The sequence below is a fragment of the Trachinotus anak genome, unplaced genomic scaffold (genome assembly GCF_046630095.1).
Source record: "Trachinotus anak isolate AG129_WGS33_773 ecotype Australia unplaced genomic scaffold, CSIRO_AGI_Tana_v1 ptg000005l, whole genome shotgun sequence".
Classification (NCBI taxonomy): domain Eukaryota; kingdom Metazoa; phylum Chordata; class Actinopteri; order Carangiformes; family Carangidae; genus Trachinotus; species Trachinotus anak.
The window spans coordinates 21,314,155-21,335,052 of record NW_027273856.1 but is presented as its reverse complement, the minus strand read 5'-3'; the positions used below and the strand labels follow the sequence as shown (position 1 = coordinate 21,335,052).

At 43.8% G+C, this 20,898-nt stretch overlaps 1 protein-coding gene across 4 annotated transcripts in view; it reads left to right on the top strand.

The window, feature by feature from the left end:
* Nucleotides 1-20,898, top strand: part of ino80 (INO80 complex ATPase subunit) — a 37,088-nt gene that overhangs the window by 14,452 nt on the left and 1,738 nt on the right. For 3 of the 4 annotated variants that reach the window (XM_071478888.1, XM_071478886.1, XM_071478887.1), the window contains exons 26-36: nt 982-1,122; nt 1,747-1,972; nt 9,714-9,841; nt 14,490-14,584; nt 15,216-15,288; nt 15,859-16,017; nt 16,199-16,301; nt 16,419-16,507; nt 17,161-17,316; nt 17,797-18,007; nt 19,772-19,987. In XM_071478888.1, coding sequence (XP_071334989.1) covers nt 982-1,122; nt 1,747-1,972; nt 9,714-9,841; nt 14,490-14,584; nt 15,216-15,288; nt 15,859-16,017; nt 16,199-16,301; nt 16,419-16,507; nt 17,161-17,316; nt 17,797-18,007; nt 19,772-19,987 — 1,597 coding nt within the window. The remainder of the gene's footprint in view (nt 1-981; nt 1,123-1,746; nt 1,973-9,713; nt 9,842-14,489; nt 14,585-15,215; nt 15,289-15,858; nt 16,018-16,198; nt 16,302-16,418; nt 16,508-17,160; nt 17,317-17,796; nt 18,008-19,771; nt 19,988-20,898) is intronic. The other variant, XM_071478889.1, reaches the window with a different exon arrangement.

Below are 20,898 nucleotides of genomic sequence, written 5' to 3'. Positions count from 1 at the left end.
CTCTTACTGCCTCTTTAGTTCCCACATAACAGACCATTCAAACATTAAGCTGCATTGATCCCACTGGTAACATTGTTGCTAAATTTGATGTCTTGTCTGATACAGAATAACAACCAGATCAGCTGCTATTCATAAATAATGTACTCATGAAAACTATTATTCATAGAGTTTGAAACTTTCGTGGCTCCATTTACTAAGATCCCAGTATCATGTTCCAGTAAAATCCCAGTAAGTTTGGGCAGGCATCGTCTTCAGAAACAAGTATCTGGAATGTTGCTGTATTTTTTCATTTGGTCCATCAAAAGCCGTTAAGGTGAGAGAGAGTGTGTCATTTTTTTAAAACTCTACCATTAGGTGGCACTGTGTTTCCACCACTGTTGTGGTCTCGCACACACTCACACATACATAACCTGTAGATATTCTTTTAGCAGCCACCACTGCTTAATACCTTTAGTTATTCAGCATCAACCTTTGCTCAAAATGTATGTCTTTGATCTACACACCACGACCCACCCAGATGTAAGATCGCATGATCAGGTGTCCAGGTTTTATCCTGACGTGCAACTAAAATCATATAAGCTGCATAATCGTTACATTTTATGTAACATTTTAAGCATTTAGCTTAAATTTTACATAATATTCCAGGCGTGTTGCCAGTCAAACTTAAATATGCTGTCAGTGATAAATCCACGAGCGTTGCCCTCAGTAACCTCTGTTTGCTCCAGTTTCTATTTTTCAGCACAGTTTTTCACTTTTGCTCTTTATTTTTTTTCCACATTTGCTACAATTTGAGGATGATTGTTTTTATTTTATCTGCCCACACAAATGAAAGCAGGAGTCAGTTCAGCAGGAGGTGTAATATCACTTGCGATGTTTTCTGAAATTACTGTCATTTTAAAAAATTTCCCCACTCTGATATAATAACTGTGTTGGGCAGTTTTGCCCTGAATAAATTTGTGTGTGTGTGTGTTTGTGTCTCAGGATCTGGTGTTCACAGCCCTCAGGCCTGGCATGATGGGACACACAGACGTGAAAATCCACAGCAGAAATTCTGCCACTTCCATGCTGCGGCCCTGCCAGCTCACACTGCCACCGAAGTTCCTGCTCACTGCCACGCCCAGGGTATGTTTGTGTGTGTGTGTGTGTGTGTGTGTGTGTGTGTGTGAGAAACAATCAGCATGAGAAAGGCACTTTTGCAAGTCCTGTGTGTATTTGTGTGGACAGTGTATGTGTGTGACAGCCTGTGTAAGATGGACAGGCATTTGGGTGGTCGTGAAAAGGGGAGAGGGAAGCACTGTGCACATTGCAAGCTTTCAACAATGAGCAGCTCTTATCTATGAAGTGTGTGTGCGTGTGCGTGTGTGTGTGTGGGATGTGAGGGTGACCACAGTGGCTTCCAGCTGCATTTAAAATAAAACAGTCTCTAAAAAGGGGCTTCTTGCTCAGGTTGTTCACCAGTTGTTAAAGCTTCCTCTTGCCCTCCTGCCACACACACACACACACACACACACACTCTTACACTTAAACCTGCTGATTCAGTGAAAGCAGCCTTCATGCAGGGGTTTTCCCTCTGTCTACAATATAGATCTCTAGGTGGGATTTTTTTTTTTTGCATCAGTAGTTCACCTGCTGAATAAAAGAAAAGATTTGTCCACGTCAACATGCTTGTAACATGTTATTGTAAAATCCTCCTTTACACAGCACTATCTTTTGTTTTAAACCGTATCCTTCTTTTTGGTTTCCTAGGTGACAGCAGTTCCCATGGAGCGTTATTGTGCCGACCGCAGTGCCGAGTACGAGTGGTGGGTGACGCGCAGTGGAGGGGGCACAATCTTCAAACAGTGTTTCCTCCACGGCTCCCCTGAACTTGCATCAGACTGGGGTGTGAGGGCCAATGCCTTTCACCCACAATGCCCTGGGGGTGTGATGGCCCTCTACCCTCGCCATGGATGGTCCTTCATTCAGATACCTGGTAAGAGCTGTGTGTGCATGTTGTTACTATACTTTGAACTGACTTCCTGTTGTAGCATCTTCATTGGACACGTGTGTCTAACACATAAATGAGCATCCACTAGTGAATGATTATCAGGACAGCCAATAAATTACCAGCTCCATTAGTAAATACCACAGTCTCTGACTCGACAGCAGCAGTCAGTGTTGCCGTGGGAAAAGATAGCGATGCTCACTAAAGCTCGTATTTCTGCTCCGTATTTTGAAAATACAGATGATGCTGTCAACACATTTCCTCTAAATTTGTTTATTATAGTTTCATTTTACAAACAGTTTTATCAAAAGATGGATATCCAGCTTTGGGCTAAAGGGAGAGGTTCAGGGCCCGTGGGAGAGTCCAGAGAGGTCAGCCCAGGGTCAGTGCGGCAGAACCGGGCACATCACTCTCCTCTGTCTGCCTGTCTGCCAAACAGCCAGATCCTTTACAGTCAACTGGAACTGCTGAGATAAATAGCTTCTAGCGAAGTTCGCTCACATAAACACGTACCAGTGATTTCCATGGAGGTGTGAATATATTATTGTATTTGTGTGTGTGGATGTACGTTGGTGTACGTGTGTGCTTAGAAGAGCTTTATCAGAAGAGCTTGGCTTGTTGAGTTCAGGGTCAGCTGGAGCAGAGTGGGAGCTGATTCGCTGCCAGGATTCAGATGACTGATGGATGTCCAGGGTGAGAGAGGCCATTACAGTTTTACAGACAACACTTCCCTTCTCACTGACCCGCTCAGCCTTTCTACCTCTGATAAACTGTCTCTGCCATGGTTTATGATGACGGCTTTCTTTTTGTTTTGTGCGTTAACAGAAGTTCCCAGCACACAAAATGGATGTGTTTGTCCTTTTAAACTTGTTTGAGCATCGTGCAAAACAAGCAATTAGTGGAACTTAGTATTTAAAGACACAATGTTGATTGTGTTATGCGTTTTGTTATAACCTCTTTTATCCCTATGATATAAAATGCTTTAAATCCTATGCACATACTCTCATAGATTGCTATATTGTAAGACTTGATTTTTTTCTCCTGCCTCTCTGTGTGTACATGTGCCTGTGAGAGTGTTTGTGTGTAAAAGTGAGAAACAAAACAAGTATTTGTGTGTCTGTGTGAGAACAGTCTGAAAGCTCTTGTGAAGTTATACGGAGGCAGACAAAGCGAGGAAGTTTAGCTACTGGTCATTGTTCAAGTGCTTAGTTAGGTAACACTAATAGATGGTCCGTCTGTGTGTGTGAGTGTGTGTGCGTGTGTGTGTGTGAGTGAGTGTGAGAGAGTGTGTACACGTGTGTGTCTGTGTACCATCGAGTCCATTCAGGGAACTGTGCAGCGCTCACACGGGACCTGAGGTGTCTCTCACCTCTCCCCACACACACTCTCCCACGCTCGGCAGCACTGTCGCTCCTCACACACTGACCGAGGACAAGCTTCGCCTCCATCTCTCCCGCTAACGGACAGCGCCGCACGCTGATCTGAAATCAGTATCTGGCTTCAGCCTCTTAGTCCGTCTGGTCTCCCACTTCTTTCTCAGCCTCAGTAGGAAGGAAGTGACCCAACACTCCGGCACCCGTCCTCCGCTGAACACATTGTTGCCACATCAAGGCCCAGATATGTACAGTAGCCCAGCTGAAGTTTCCCACCCTCCCTCTCCTCTGCACTCCCAGCCCCACACCTTAAGAACAAATGGCAGAGCTGAATAACTGTTTGTTTTGAGCGCCATGGCGTGAGTATGGCTGCCCACTGATATCGATGGAGGAATCTAATCAGAGGACTTATTAGGAATCAGGCCATAGAGGAGGAAAAAACAATTGAGGCAGCAACGTCTTGGGCCTCAGATTTCTTTTTTATTTTTGATGTTATTGTGATGGTAGAATGTCACTGAAGTAAAGCCATTGTTCCTTCAAAAAACGTTGAATTATCTTTGATAATAATGATGTTGTGATACAGCCATATTTTTACAAGAGATTCAAGAAACCAAGATGCACGCAGGGTGCTGTCAGCCAAGAATTGTACCCGCGCAGTCACCCACCCAGTCTGAGCCATTTGGACGCAACAGGAGCAGAAGCTTTGGCTGTAATTACAGAAACGTTCCTGTCTTGTTTGTTTGCTAGTTCTGCGGTCCCTTCTCCTTCATTCTCATAAAGCTGCAGTTAGGTCTCTTTATAGTCCAACGGGGAACGGGTTCACACTGAGAGACGTTGTGTCAGGTTAAAAATCAGTTTGAGAGGAAATAGTTTTGAACGTGCGTGCTGAAGGATGATTTGCAGAACATTCCAGTGTCGCAGAAATAACCCTGCTTGTTGTCTGTGTGGCCCCTGTGTTGCTTACAGTAATTAGAAGGAACCCTTCCACAAAATGACGGCCTTCTCACTATAGCGCCGATTCTTGCCTCTTTTTCTAGCTTTACTGTGAGCTGGGGATTGACCGTCACCACTGTGGAGAGCGTATGTGTGTGAAGGAAATGGTGAAAAAACCCAAAAACGTGCTATTTATGTGTCTTGTGCAACTTATGTGAATGTGTGTCTGTGTTTGTGTATCAATCTGGCTGTGAGAGAGGGGAGAGAGAAGCCAGTCAGGTCTGGCCCAACAGCCAACATCAGGCTGTGGGAAATCCAGTTCTCTCTTCCTGTCCCTTCAAAGAAACTCTGCTCTCCAGCAAAATGGCAGGAAGCTTCCCCGGCCCTCTGATAGACAGGCACAAAACAACACAGACAGCCAGCCTCACCACCACATCACCGCCTGACTCTGCCCTTCTCTATCTGCATTTAGCTGGCACCAGTAACTGTCTGTGGAATGCAGCCACTTGCTTCCCTCTCTTTTTTTTTTTTAATTTTTATTTTTTATTTGCCAGCAGAGAAAAAACATATCAAAACATCCAGCCAAGTGTGTAAAGGAACACAGATGTTTTGATTTCCTAGTACAATTTATGACTATAAGAAGAAGGAAAAATAGTGCTCACTCATATTTAAGAAACTCAAATCTTAAAGTAGACTGAAGGGGGAGACATTAGCCACGTTATACCCCTATGATGAGGTCTTTGAGCACGGAGGCCAAGTAATATCCAACTCACTGTGTCCTCATAGCCAGCTAGCTTTCATCTGTGGTGTGTGTTGAGTCAGTGCTGGCCAAGGGGAACTTGCAGTAATCTGTCTTAATGACAGAGTTCACAGTGGGCCGCTGTGGTGTGGTGAGGTTCCCCCCGCAAAACTCAGAGTGTGCATCAGACTGTCTGTCTCTTCCCCCGCTTAACGACTCCTGGAGAACCAGGAGAAGTGCTGCTCTTGCATGTCTGAGGGGAGACAGTGATGTACGTGCAAAAACATGTTCCATATATACATACATACATGAATGCAGTCCATCATTCACTTCCAGTCGCACGCAGTCACGCAGACACATTTTTGGGTCTCTCTGGAATGTGTGTTTTGTCATTTGGCTCCCCTCCAGAACTCCACAGTGGAGGGGCAACGCTGTGGATGCAGACAGACTTTACCATAGCATCTGTAAGACTTCACCAAGCCCTAACAAGAAGCTAAAATCTCGTCTCCGCTCCCGGCATCCAAAACCTCCCGCTGGCATCTGGCTATTAGCTATCCTGATGCTGCCGCTGAGAGAAAATTAAGTTTAAGTCTGATCTTTGTCAATACATGCAGAAGCAGCAAAGTAGTTTCAGGCTAATATTTCCATCATCAGCAGTGCTGAACAAGTGTTGCCCATTGACTTATTGATTGCACAGTGTAATGTATCATTATACAGTGAGGGGCCGATGCTCGGTTCGATCGTTGATTCGACCTGTTCTGTGGCCCCCCATCTGTCTCTCTTTCTCACATAACCACCCATCCATCTTCTTTCATCAGCTCTTGTTTTTTTTTCCGCTCTGCAGTCTCACTGCTGTACATCTCCTCTTTTTCAATCGCATCTGGCCCGCTTCCCTCCCTGTCGAGGGCTGCTCCGCTCTTGGCTGTGGCAGCAGCACCAGCAGCAGAGGGGAAGGGGACAGAACAGGACAGGACAGAAGATTGTAGCGGCGTATTAATGAAATTAGCGCCGTAGTTGTTTTGGGAGTATCAGGCGCCAGGCACCAGGGCTGGGCCGGGGTTAATTAGCTGGCAGCAGGCCTCTAATTGGGTCAGGACCGTGTCAGGCCCCTGGCTCTGGCCCTACAGGGATTGGATTACACTGTCGGGGGACAGACAGTAGGGGGAGGGAGAGAGGGTGTGTATGGGGAAGTGGTGGGGGAGAGGTTGTAGTAGTAGAGGAGAGAAGGATTGAGAGGGAGCTGGAGGGTGTAGTGGATGTGGGAGAGAGGGGGAGAGAGGAGGGACAGCGGAGTGTAGCCTAATCTGCCAGCAGGAGGTGAGGATAGGCGGAGATGGGGAGGGCCGGCTGGGTGAATACCGCTGTTAGACTGGATTGGATTGAAGCGTGGAGGGGTGGGGGGCTGCGAAAGGGGGGCAGGGCAGGTGGTGAAGCTTGATATGTGTATCCATAGCAACGACAGAGTGGTGTGACACCACATGGGATTTGCTTGTGTTTTTGGGGTGTGGTCTTAACGCTGTCCTTGTCCTTGTCAGTCCATGATTATAAAGTTGTTTTGTGTCCACCTCAGTGCAGATTCTTATTTTGCTGCTCACGGATTCAGAAAGAAATCTGTCAGCTGAAAACGTCCATGACCAATGGTCCTGCTTTTCACAGCAGCCACATGAAGCTTATAATGTAAGCCATAAGTGTTATGTTGGAATGAGACAGACCACCAAAGCCCTCCCAAATCACTATTATTTATTCTCTTGGCTTCGCTTTATAGGGTATGGCAGTGATGTTTAGAAATAGGGATTTTCTGTATGCTGCAGTAAATGATTTGAACTCGGCCACCTCTCTCTGTCAGCCACATCGCTGGGCTTTGGGGAGTTAGTGCAGTTGCAGGGGTGGGATTCTTTTTTTTTTTTTTTTTCAAACAATATCGCTGTTTCTGTTGGACATCTGTTTCCCTGCCTTCCTTTGATTATTTAGTATATTTATTTTGCACTGATCATTTCCCTGTAGGTTAAATGGCACTGAGATTCAAATAGGTTAGCGATCAGACGGTGCCCTCAGCTAGTACACAAAACATATTGAATATCATCAGTGGAGTCAAACATCAGAAGGTGGCTTTCTTAAGAAGAAGAGCAGCTCTCCTTCATAATCTGACATAAACGAAGTGATAACCTTGACTGACACGTCTCGTCATACAAAAATAATAGTATCCAATGGCTTAATATGGGATTTTCAGATTTACAGTTTATGCCCTTCAAGAATTAGTTTAAATAGATACAATATTTTGTCCTGTTAGGCCACAGAAATCCTCAGATAGGGGTTTAACCCATCTTCAAACATGACATTGGAGTCTGGAGGCTTAAACATAATCTGCTAAACAGAAACAGATTGGTGGCAGGGGTTGAGCAGTATTGCCTTATATGAGCATTTGCATCTTTGCCAAGTGGTGGTTTGCATCTGGGTGGTTGGCAGAGGGGGCCCGCAGCACTGGTTGGTGCCCTTGACTGAGCAGTGGCCCTGGTTAGACTGGCACCTGCGGTGAGGAGGCCCCCGTCTGATCTAAACCACAACATCACCGCCGCCGCCACCGTGCTAATACTGCTTCAGTGTAGCCGGAGCCACCACAGACCCCCTTCACTCTCTGTCTGGACTTTTTTCTCTTGTGCACACGTCTAATCCTCTGTATGTATCACTCTTTTCCTCCTTTTACTACTCAATCCATCCACTTTCTTGACGCCAAGGGCAATTAAAGGCCTTTGATGGTGGGATAAAGTTTTTCTATCTCAGGGCCTGCGGTGCGCTGGTCTTGTGGTGCTCACCAAACTGAGCAATGTTTAACAACCTTGTATCTAAAGTTAAGCTGTATCTTTAGTTTATTATGTCTTGCTATTAGTGTATTATGACTGTCTTTTATTATCCTACTTTGACCCCTTTTCCCTCCATTTTTCTTCTTCCCGCTCTCTTCCTAACATTTGAAGAACGTAACAAGGAATGAGAACAATAATGAAAAGCATATATACTTTGCACGCAGCGCGCCAGCTGTCTGGTGGAAAACTAAGCAAGGGAAGTTCAAGGCATTAATGTAACTGATTCAAAACTCATCCTGTCAACACTTTCTCGTGAGCTCGAGGTCTGTGTGTTCGACGAGCTGATGCCACTTCACAGTGACCTGTAGGTGAGGTCTCTGATACCTCCCCAGAGGGTTTCCCTTGTTCATCTGTTCTATTAGTTCCTCTTTAACACCTCTACAGGGCCTGACCTTCTTTGGGGGGGCTTTACTAAAGGGTCACGGGTCAGGGTTCAGCCTGAGTACTCATTAGCATCGAATGCTACTAGTTTGAAGTCGAGAGAGATCCAGTTGGTTTTGTGGGTTCTGCTGGATCAATTGTTTTATATCTGTGTTTTACAGATATTGTGACAGGACGTTGTCACATGTGTTATTACAGCCTCAGTTTAAATGATTGGATCTTATGCTTTGGATTGATGGAGTGCGATTTTAATGCATTGGCTAGTACATTGACAAAACAAGGAAATAGGACTTAAATATTTATAAGCCCAGGTTTTCACTGTACAAAAGAGGCTTAGGAACAAGTGTCCAACTCAAGTGCAAGGCAGCCAAGCCTGGCTCTCCCATAGGGACTCTCTTGTAACCCTGGCCTGACCCTGTCACCTGACCCTGGACCTGGCCTTAGGTTCTCCCCACTCAGGGTCACGACCCCTTGGTCAAACACCATAGTGTGCCTGTCACCAGGTCGATGGCAGCCCTGGCCCTTTTCTCATTGTGCCATTGTGCCAGATGACGTTAATTCCTCATCAGCTGGACACGGATGGAACCACTTCAACAGCAGACCCAGGGTCAGATTGCCCTCCATTTGCTCTCCGTGGTCAATCGTTTGAAGGCTGCAGAACACCTGACGTGGTGTTAGAAGTTACGTGACCAAGACCAACTGTCAGGCCACTTTGTTCATCTATTGTGCCATTGTGTGAAATGGAGTGTAAATCACTTTTTCTCACAGTTTCTGTTTCCGTCTTGTTCTGCCTCTCAGTCATTCTCACTCTCTCTGCTCTCATCAGCAGTGCAGTCAATAAGGGCACATGCTTTATTCAAACAGTCACCAGATCAAGCACAGATTTAGGAGGATTGATCCCCAGGCTAAATGCAGAGTCTTATTGAAGACTTGTATTGATTAGGAAAGAGTTAATAACCTCTGAATTGAATGGGCTGCTTTTCTGCTTTTCTGTTTTCACCTTTTGAGCCTGTGTGTGTGTGTGTGTGTGTGTGTGTGTGTGTGTGTGTGTGTGTGTGTGTGTGTGTGTGTGTGTCATCACGGAAAAACCTGGTCCTGGATCTACTCTAGCAGAACTACCACTGAGGGGGTTTTGAGTACTTAAAAAGGTGTTTATTTGTCTGTCAGTCTGTGGACAGATTTTGTCACCACAATGGTGTCACAACTGTGCAAGTCTGGAACTTTACAGGTGTGTACTTGACATGAAAATGAAGGCCAGGTTCAGGTCAGGACGTCAACACGTTGATGGGTGTTGCGGCCGGTGTGACCCCATGACTAGATGATCGCCTTAAATTATGAGCTGGACAGTCTGACTGTGTACAATGAGTGTCAAGTTAAAGCACCAGTCTCTCACCATCCACATTGTTCTGAGCTTTCACTTCTTTCGTCTCTTTCTCTTTCAGATAAAGAGAGTCTGATTACAGAAAGTGGCAAGCTCCACACCTTGGATATCCTGCTGAGTCGGCTAAAGGCGCAGGAACACAGAGTCCTCATCTACTCCCAAATGACACGTATGATAGACCTGCTGGAGGTATAAACACACACAAACACCATTAACCCTTGAATCAGTTAAATTTAACATGATTGAAGTCTTTAGAACTGTGGAGAAAAGTCAAATATGGTGCACACATATGAACACATGCATTTACCAGCCACCAAGAGCTATTGCTGAAGCCTCTTGAATATGTTATTTGCATACATCCATGTTGTTCCAAGCAAGTTGTTTAAGTGGTTCACCTCCACTGGCAAAGTATTGAGCTCCTCTAATCAGCCTGCCTGTCCCTCGTTAGTGCACTCATTAGACGGCTAATTAACAGGTCAGGGCTAATTAGCGGGGTCTCATCTGCAGGGGAGGCAGCCAGATGGGAGGGATGGCTGTAAGAAGTGAGGAGAGGAAAAAGGTGGAGGTGGAGGGAAGAAGAGGGGAGGGGTTTTTTGGGGGGGTGGGGGTGGTAGGTGCAGCAAGGGCCTTGGGGTTGGAGGAGAAACCAATAATGCTGGAAACTGAAGTCAAAGGTAGATGAGTGGATGGAAGATGGGACCAAAAATGAGAGGAAGAAGAAGAAGAAGCCAGAAATGAGAGCTCCCAGGGTTATTTTCAGGGGCTTGTATTACTTTTATCATCATCTGTAAGCTGCTTGGATGAACACACAGTTAGTATTTTATAGGCAAGAACAGTTCATGTTGAACACAAACTTTCTCTGTGTTTAAGCTTCTTAGTTACCTCTAATCTGATTCGAGGTTGGCGGCCATCAGGGCTGAAGTTTAACGAATCAAGGATCAAGGTGTAAAATTTGTGTCACTGCTCTCTTCATAGGGAAGAATAGTGCAAAGCAATTCTGCAGGTGATCATATGTCGACAGCCTCGGTGCAGTACTCTATTGTTGCCTCCATATTTGTTGCAAACATCACTATGGAGCCAAAAGCCTCTGGCATGAAGTCATTGGGAATTCCTTCCCCATTCACACGGCGCAGTGCTGTGTTTCCACAGCCAAATCTTTTGATGGCAGATGGACCCAGCCCAGGTGGTTAAGGACTGTCTTCCTGTGTGTCTGGAAAACAGTGGGAATGCCTTGTATATTGAGGCCAAAGGAAAACAGGAATGGTGAGAATGCTTGATGGCTTAGATAAAGCAGGCTAGCCTTTCTGTGTTAATGTTCTTCTAACTGTTCCACCTTCAGTCGTCCCTCCAAGCTATGATTTCCTGTTCTAATGGGGCGACACTACAGTTCCTTGTTTATAAGTGACCTCATACAGTAAATGGGGGCTGTGACAGCATCTCCTCTGCTAATGGGTTAAAGACGCCCACAAATGAAATCATGCACTGTATTCGCCCAATCTGGCTTCAGTTTTCCTCGACCGCATTATCTCGCTTATTGGTTGGGTGATAAAAATTGTGCAGATGGAGTTGATTTCCTGAACATGAGACCATGACTAAGAGAAAGAGCAAAGGAGAGGCTGATGCTAATCTCTGTCATTAGAGTCATTGTTTTCGTCGCCAGTCGGCTGCCGGTTCTTCTGGTGACATCACATCGTCGGGTGATGGATCATCAAGATCCGGGTGGCCTGAAGAAAAAAAACATTGCTGGCTTTCTCTGGCAGCAGCCGATTGTGAAGCAAGACCGCCAAGTCACTGCCGTCCTGCTTTAGTTGTGTGTCTGTGGCTGCTAAGGCGGCACTTTAATGAACTGCAAGTCTATGGCTTAAATTACAGCTCTGATGAAATTTGTCTGTCACTTCCACAACATAAAGTGGGATACAGTGACGCATTACGCAATTCAAAGCATGGATTTCATTTTTTCACTCTCTATTTTATATGTTTCACCTCTGCTGTGACTGCAAATACAATAGAAAAGGGATGATGGGTCATTGAGTTTTATTTAACTCTGGCTCTGATGGATGGACAGTGATGCAGCTGTTTCCAAGCTACTATCATAGCCCATGTTAATGCAATAATCTGAACTGTGATGGTTTAAAAAAAAAAAAACATTTCCTCTCATTTATTTTCTTTTTCTTTTATCCATCCATCAAAAAAGCTGCATATATCAACATTTAATTTTTGTTTGAAAATGACAGACTAATCAATTAATTGATTAATTGTGGCAGCTCTCAAAAGAATGAATTATTTTAATTGATTAATCCGTCTATCCGTTGTGCTTCTTATCCAAGTCCTGTTCAAATGAATTCATTCATTATCTCATTAGGCATTATTGTTAGACTATATACCGCAGGTAAAATGCAATTATAAGAATAAATAATACCAGGCTGTATTATCTCTGCTGGTTTTCCTTCATACTTTTCATGCTGATGAGTATTAGGGTGAGACAGGTATTAAATCTCACTCTGTGTGGTCATAAAATGGCCCAGAAGCCTACGAGCCTGTTCACTAATCTGGAATCACTTTACTGCTCCACAAACGTAGCATTGTACGTCTATAACACTATAGAACTCATTATGGACAGTTTAATACAAAAGCAAATAAATCATTGCAGCAGAACTACAGATATAATCTTTAGTATTCCACACGTTCTTCTTTGTCCAAATCTGGCGCCTGCGTTACGCACAATGCACCTCAACTGCTGACAGTTACTTCAGATTTGGCTGGAAGAATATGTTGGTACTGTGGGTATCAATGGCACTGAAAGCAGTTTATGACATACGGGTGTGAATTCCAACTCTGGTGCGATGAAGACTTCTGTTACAGTGTTGGCAAAGTACACTGCTCACCAGCTGTAAATGTATTTATTGTGTCACTACTTTAAGTTCTTTTCTTCGCATTTGTCGGGATGGAACTGCCTGTAACTGTACACACTTTGTCAGCAGCCTAAGAACTACACACAGTGACCACGCACTTCTTGGAGTTTTTTCCTTGGTTTTGGGGACTTTTTATTGTTTAGGAAGTTGAAAGCAACCAGGCTGCCCCTTTGTCTTTGTTCTAAGAGATGCTTGTCATGCACATCCCCAAAGACTTGAAGTAAAAATGCAATATGAGCAGAAACAAAAGTATTAGACAGGAAACAGGACATTTCATCATGTTTTTAAAGAAATGTTCTTTTCTTTCTCTGCCCATACATCTCTTCAGCTTGCTTGTCAGATATCACACCCATAAAGATTTGTTTTTACTAAGTATGATCTATTACAGGCTGCTGACTGTTCGTTAAACAAGATTAACATTTTGGCCAGTTAAGGGTTGACTTGAACATACATCATGATTTGAAACATTTGCAGTGGCACACATTACAAAACTGTGACAAACTGCAGAAGTATCGCTGCGTCACTTATGATTAACACTAACTCCAACAAAATACGAGAGAAACTAGCCAGCTGTTGAGGTATAGATTTCATCATTTGAAGTCCATAGCACACGACACTGATGCGAGCTTTAAAACATCTCAGTGAGAGGTCTTGGGTAATCTCTTTCTAAAACTTTGATTCTGATGACTTAGATGTATGTTAGGAAAGCTGAGTAAGGCTTTTTGTAAGAGCAACAGTATCTGCAACATCCTGCTGGCAAGATATCAAAACCCAATTCAACAATGTTAGCAGCATCTTGGCCCGCAGTGGGGATAATGTTCCCTAATGTAGTGTTCACTCAGAGCAGATGGGGCTGCTGGGAGCAGAGCCAGACACACGCACGGAGGAGGGCAGGCCCTGTCGGGACTGAGGCCCTCAGTGTCAGGACAGAGCTCGGGGAGGTCACTGAAAACATAGTGTCAAATCATGGGCATCATTGGTAATGATTGTGTGAGGTGCGTTGTGATGTGTGCCAGTAATTGTGAACGGTTCATTGGCTGAGGGGCACTGACATGTTAGAGGCAGGAGGTCGGAGGTTCAGGGCAGAGCTTAAAGAGAGATCAACATGTCACCTCATCAACTGTTGTGGCTCTGCCCCCTGCACTGAGGAACCCTTCCCATTAGACCTAACACCCACACCAACACACACACACACACAGACACAGAAGAGTGTAGCAGACTTTGAGGGGGATAGAATAACAATTTCTGCATTTCTCAATGTCTCTCTGGGCTGGGATTGAGGTTTCAACTCCAGCAGATTCAGATAGAAAATGTGGGGGTTTGATATTTTGGACACAAAAATGCTTACATTAAAGATTCATATTTTCTGACCCTTGGAACTTGACAAGTATACCTGCAGGGCTTATCTGCTCCTCAGAGAAAGACTTACAGAGAACTGCATATCTGAGAACTAAATTCACTGTATAGTTTCTGGTGCTTATTCCACAAACAGAGGCCAAAAAACTGTATAAGATTCCTATTTCCTCAGGTTTGGATGAATAATCTGTTGGTTTGTTGGTTTTAGTGGTAGAGGTGATCCAGGAAGGTTCAGCAGTGCAAATTCATGTATTTGAAAACTTTATTCATGAATTTTTTTTTTTTTTTTTTTTTTTTTTTTTTTTTACAGTTTGAAAATTAATAACTGAAGTATTGCTATTCAGCAAATAGTGACAATGATAGTATATGACAACTGTTATTGAAAACACCTTTAAATATTTTTATAAATTTTTATATATTTTTAAATATTTTATTTTTGGAGAAAGTCCGATGAACTGCAACTGTGCTAAGTTTAGTTCTGACAAACACCAGATGAAATGGAGAGCTAAGTACAACACCACATGACTGTCTCATTGGGTTCACTAATTATTCTTGTCCTTTCTTTCCAGGAGTACATGGTTTATCGTAAGCACACTTACATGCGCCTTGATGGATCCTCCAAGATTTCTGAACGCAGAGACATGGTGGCTGACTTCCAGAGTCGGTGAGTCGGTGGGTGGGGATAGATACAATCTGCTGTGTGTGTGTGTGTGTGTGTGTGTGTGTGTGTGTGTGTGTGTGTGTGTGTGTGTGTGTGTGAAGCCAAGCATCCCTTTTGCCAATAACTAATTGTAAATGTGCTCTTTCTTACACACTGCAGCAATCAGTGAACAGTTTAATCTCAAATGTGCACGTCCAAGTGTGTGCGTGCTTAGATTTCCTAATAGGGCCACATGCTCTGTTTCACATTAGTGTGCAGCTCTGAGGTGCTGGTGTTACTCTGGCCCTTGTTGTAGAGTGTGTAGGTGAGAGAGTTTGTGGTTTATTGAAGCAGCTTTATCGTGCAGGACTCTGTAATTGGTATCAAGCACATGTTTCATTTCCCATGCCACTCTTCTCTGAAACCTTTAACAGGCTGTCATGCCCAGTTTTGCTGCCTGGTTTAAGGCTGTGTTGACGTTTCTGAAAACGGTTCATATCTTACATTGTAACTTAATTTTGTGCCATGATATATTAATATTTGCATTGTAGCTGCAGTTGTAAATGATATCTTGTGATTTTGTGTGTCTCTCCTTCTCTCTCCTTCTTTTGTTCCCCTCTTCCACCCCCACCCCCCACCCCACTGCCCCTCATAGGACGGATATCTTTGTGTTTCTGCTGAGTACGAGGGCCGGAGGGCTTGGCATCAACCTGACTGCTGCTGACACTGTGAGTCACACTGAGAGAGAAACACTTCACTGATGCAAAACTGAAGTTTAAACAGCACTAATGTCTCCTGAATATATAAAAAGCCAAAAAGCCAAAGGGCTGTACATTCTCCACCATGTGTTTTTGTTTTACCAACTGAGCCAGAAAAGATGGCTTTAGGACAATCAGCGTTAATAACATGTTGACTTAATGATGATAAAGTATGGATGTGTGTATACTGAAGAGGGGGTTAACATGCATATATGAATGACCTCTGTGCTTATCAACGTCGCTCAGAATAATCTCCCTTTGTGTCCCCGTGGCCCTGTTCAAGTGGGATTAGTGTTCTGACAATGAGTTTGAAGTGACTGTTAACACAGGACATCTGTCATGTTAAAGGGCAGTTCACATGGGATAACGCATCACTGTAATTAGTCTCAGAAATTAGAGAGAAGAGTGTCTACTCCCCATCATAACGATGATCAAACCTTACCATATGGTAAACAATAACAGCATTGGAACAGGGGATTTTGAAATTGGACCAAATTTGACTTGATGTCTTTGGCTGCACTTGGTGCTGTTTTTCTCCAGGTCATCTTCTATGACAGTGACTGGAACCCCACAGTGGACCAACAGGCCATGGACAGGGCTCACAGGCTGGGTCAGACCAAGCAGGTCACCGTCTATCGCCTCATCTGCCAGGGCACCATCGAGGAGAGGATCCTGCAGCGGGCCAAGGAGAAGAGCGAGGTATGAAACACAATGCTACAAGCAAAACGTGAGAAAGGGTTGAGGGTTTTAAAAAGCCTCCATTCCAGACAATCAATAAATAAACAACACAAGTAATAGATTGACAGTGTTTCAACAGTGGACGTCATGATGTAGATATGAATAAGATTTGATGATTGCTGCATTGTTCTTGTGTGATAAGATCCAAAGGGTGGTGATCTCTGGAGGCAACTTCAAACCAGACACACTCAAACCCAAAGAGGTGGTCAGCCTGCTACTGGACGATGATGAGCTGGAGAAGAAATGTGAGTTTGAGGGGTGCACGCTCACATCTGTATCTTTGTCTTGATTTTATGCACAAAAGCTAAACCTTACCAAGGAAGCAAGAAAATAAAAAAAACACATTGTGTCCTCTCCTATAGTGCGGCAGAGACAGGAGGAGAAGAGGCAGCAGGAGGAGAGCAGCAAGGTGAAGGAACGCAAGAGGAAGAGGGAGAAATACGCTGAGAAGGTACTGTGCAACATGATCGCCTGAATGTGTAGAATAAAAAAAAGAATACAAACATGTTTTGGATGGAAGGCAGTAACGATGGGAGAGGGGAAGGGATGATGTAGGAAGGAAGGGAGAAATTGAAGAGGTCATATTTAAAAAGCAGGACATAGAAGGCTGCAGTCTATTTCAATAAGACTGCTTTAATGAAAACTTAATTGCAATCTGACTCTTAGATTTTAATATTTCTAGTGTTTAACCGTTGAGTAGTGAAGCCAGAGGAAAAGGTGAGGATATCACCTTAAAACATTAAGATTCATTCTCTGGGGACCACAGTTATTCACAGCAAATTTCATTGAAATCCAAGTATTCATTTGAGATACGTTGTCACAGGCCAAAGTAGTGCTCGATGTGAGGTCAGGGGGCTCAGCAAAATCATTAGAAATCATCCTCTGGGGACCATATCCATACCAGATTACATGGCAATCTGGCCCCTAGTCGTTGAGTTTCTTGCTGTGTTGGACAGACGGTCACTGAACACTCGATATAGCCATCCTTAGGCCTAGAGGAGAAGACTAAAAGATACAAGGAAGTGGAATGAGTATAAAAAGTATGAAACCTAACCTATCCCCTCATTTTCTCTTGCTCACATTCTCTGTGTCTTAACTTAACAGAAGAAGAACGAGGAATCAGAGAGCAAGAGGAAAAAGGAGGTGAACCTGGTCATCTCCCATGCACCCTCCGCCGACAACTCCAACCTCTCTGCAGACGGAGACGACTCCTTTATCAGCGTGGAGATGGACTCAGCCATGCCCAGTCCCTTCAGTGAGGTGAGGGAATCTAAAGAGAAAGCAAAAGGGACTGAGAGTGTGTGCCCTTTAAGACCTTTCATCAAAGTGAAGGAAGTGGAGGAGGGAAAGACTGTTACGACTGTGATTGATGTTACAACAGATTGTTGGTGGCTGCTTTGGCGTTTATCCACAAACTCACTCTCTTGTTCTGCTTCCTGTGCTTTTAAATTTTCCAACCCATCTTCCTCTTCTCATCCTCTGTCTCCTCTTAAAATCTATTATTGATTCCTCTCCTTCCACATGTTCCTTTACTTCTTTAATTCTACTCCTCTGTTACTCTTGCTTTCCCTTTTTCTTCCCTCTCTCCCTCTGTCATTTCTTACTGTCTTTATCCTGTGTATTCCATCTTTCCTTCTCGTCTTTCCATCCATCTCCTCTTTGTTCCTTGCATCATTCCTCTATGTTTCCCTTTACTGTACCGACCCAATCTCCCCTGTTCCCTGTGGTGCTGACCCCCAGCCTGTGTGTATGTCTGTGTGTGCTCCTGTGCGTGGCCAGATCTCCCTGAGCAGCGAGCTGCAGCCCGGCTCGTTGCCGCCGGACGCCGATGCGGACGAGAGCAGTAGCGACATGCTGGTCATCGTGGATGATCCGGTGTCTTCTGCGCCGCAGTCTCGTGCCACCAACTCCCCCGCCTCTGTGTCCGGATCAGTCTCTGACAACATGAATGGTGAGAGAACAATGAGTCAAGCTGACCTTTGACCTTTATGTTTGACCATAGAGTTAGTATTTCCATTTTATGCAACTTTAGACTTATACTTCACTACATTTCAGAGGGAAATACTATACTGTGTATACTTCACTACATTTATCTGACAGATACATTATCATATATATTTTTTTTTGCAAAATATAAATGTATGATCAGCCTTTAAAATATGATGATTTATCATAGACTGCAGTGCACAACAGTTATAAAATAGTTAAAATTAGCTCCACCTTGGCCAACTACAACATTAAAAGCCACCAACATGTTAATGCATCTGTAATAATACTCCAACATTGTAATATATAATAGTAAACCACTCTGACTGGAGTGCTTTTATTTTGATATTCTTAACTACATTTTGCTGATAATACTCAGACACTGCAAGATTTTGCACTTGTATATGGGTAAATTTGTAGCTGAAATCCAAAGTCCCCAAATCCGTATGGAGCTTCAGAACTGAGTTCAACCCCTAAGTGCCAGGCATTGAAAATATCCATGCCTATTTATTTTTCTATTCCATCACAAGTAGTGTGACTCACACTGTCAAAATGTTCATATTTGATGGCTTCCTAAGAACAGATAATCTTGTTGCATGCAACCTCTTCACATGCCCTTCATTCAAAAAGCTCCAGACTTGCCAAAGGAAACATAACCTGTGTGTTATCTGTGTGATAGTATTATCGTGTTAAAACAACGCTGGAAAAGCAAACCAATGTGACTTACATGAAGGTCGTTACTTCACTATCAGGACTTGTGTTTTAATAGGCTCGTGTCCACTGAGACAAGTAGTCTGTTACCTCACTTGTATTATGCAGCAGATTATTTAGATTTATGTGGGTGTTATTTTGCCTTGGCTGCAATGTTTCAGTATGTTCTGTACTACAGGATCCAGATAGATGGTAAATGCAGTTTGCTGTTTTTTTTTTGCCTCTATATCTGAACTTTGGATGCGTTGCAATAAGGTAATCCCTCCTAAACACATGCTTCCTCATTGAAACCCATTTGTGATTTTTGCTGCCATGCTAAGAAGCTCCTGCCAGTAAGATTATTGATGGCCCCTGCTAACCAGGCCCAGCGAGGGAGAGATGCAGATGACGTTATAATAAAAGGTTTGGAAGACAGCATGAAGGTTAGAATGAGGGAGCAGTCGGTGAACTTGGACAAATAAGTGAAAAGGGAGGAAGAGTGAGATTAAGGGCTCTGAAGAGAGGGTAAGAGAGGGATTTTGTGAAGAGTTTTTGATCTGTGCCTGTGTGTTAGTGATAGGATAGGCTCATGTCCGCCCATCAAGGGATTTTATACCACATCATTTGGAGGGAAACATGCAAAGAAAATGCAGACGAGTGGAGAGACATGAGGAGTCGCAGGAAGGGGAGAGGGTACTGGAGGATTAGGCACATTACCAGTGAGGCAGACACTGGCTCTAATTCTGCAAACAGTTCGGAAAATAAGAGCATGATTCTTATTTTTGCTTGAGCCTATACTTATGGTAATGATGAGTAATGATTAATGTCTAATAATTCATCTAAAGGTACCGCAGTATCTTTGAAAGACTAGGTTAAGGCAAAGCCAGACAGAACATGTCTCTTCTGTCTCTTCTGTCTGGTGTGACTGTAAATTGTTTTAGGTGAAATGTATTCAAAGAATTACAAAGACTTACACGTCCATCAGTGTAGCAATAGGATTATTTCATGTGTCCTTTCATATGTTTGCTTCTGTCCTCAGGTGTTTCAGCCTCAGACACCATCAGTCTTGGCAGAGGCAGGTCTGGGCGGAGTAGGGGACGGCCTAAAGGATCAGGGGGCGGGGCCAAGTCCGGAGGAAAAGGACGTGGCCGCAAGTCAACAGCGGGCAGTGCGGCAGCTATGGCAGGAGCAATGGCTGGCGCAGCGGCTGCATCAGCTGCAGCTTATGCTGCTTATGGCTATAGTGTTTCTAAAGGTTAGTGAATGTTGTATCTGCTCTCAGGGAAATACTGTATATGCACGCACTCCACATAGTCCACATCTTTTTGTGCAAAAATTAAAAGATGTTGTCACATTTCCTTTATTTACATGTCACATTTCTTAGACAAACATTTCTGATGGCTGTTGACATCTGGTTGAAGGAAGGACTTTGTCTGGTCACAAGCTTCACTGTCCTTAGTTTGACATTTTAAGGAAAACTGTTTTCACAGAAACATGTTTTGCCTCTAACTGTAATCAAAAGCAGGTGAAACTAACCTTGTTTCACTAAAAACAATTACAGTTGGATGGAAAGAGCTTTGTTAGCACTCTGTTAGTGTTTGTGTGTGCATGTGTGGTGTTTCTGCTGATCTTGCCTAACCTCTTCTTGAGTGATTTTGTTGTTCTGGCTAAGGGCTGCATTGAGATATTTTTAAACCAGTCGCCACACTGGCAGTAACCACTTGTACATCAGCCCAGTTGTATGCTGTGTCCCACTTCTATATCCATCCATCCAGTATCAATAATGCTTATTTGAACCAGGTCTCGGGGGGTTAATGGAGCCAATCCCAGCTGACATTGGGCAAGGGCGGGGTACAGCATGGACAGGTCGCCAGTCTATCACAGGGCTGACAAAGAGACAAACAACCGTTCCACTTCTATACCACCCGATAATTCTAAGCAGATTTTGAATATGTAGTGGTGGTGTTAGGTACACTTAAAAAGTGCATATGCATACTAAAAGGTCTTAATTATTGAGTTGATTGACACTATATATATATATATATATATATATATATATATATATATATATAAAATGCATATTACGCTGCCAAAACTGTATGCTGAGACATACGAAAGGAGGTCATATAAAAGCCAGTATTTAGATAATGCATGCCCACCATGTAC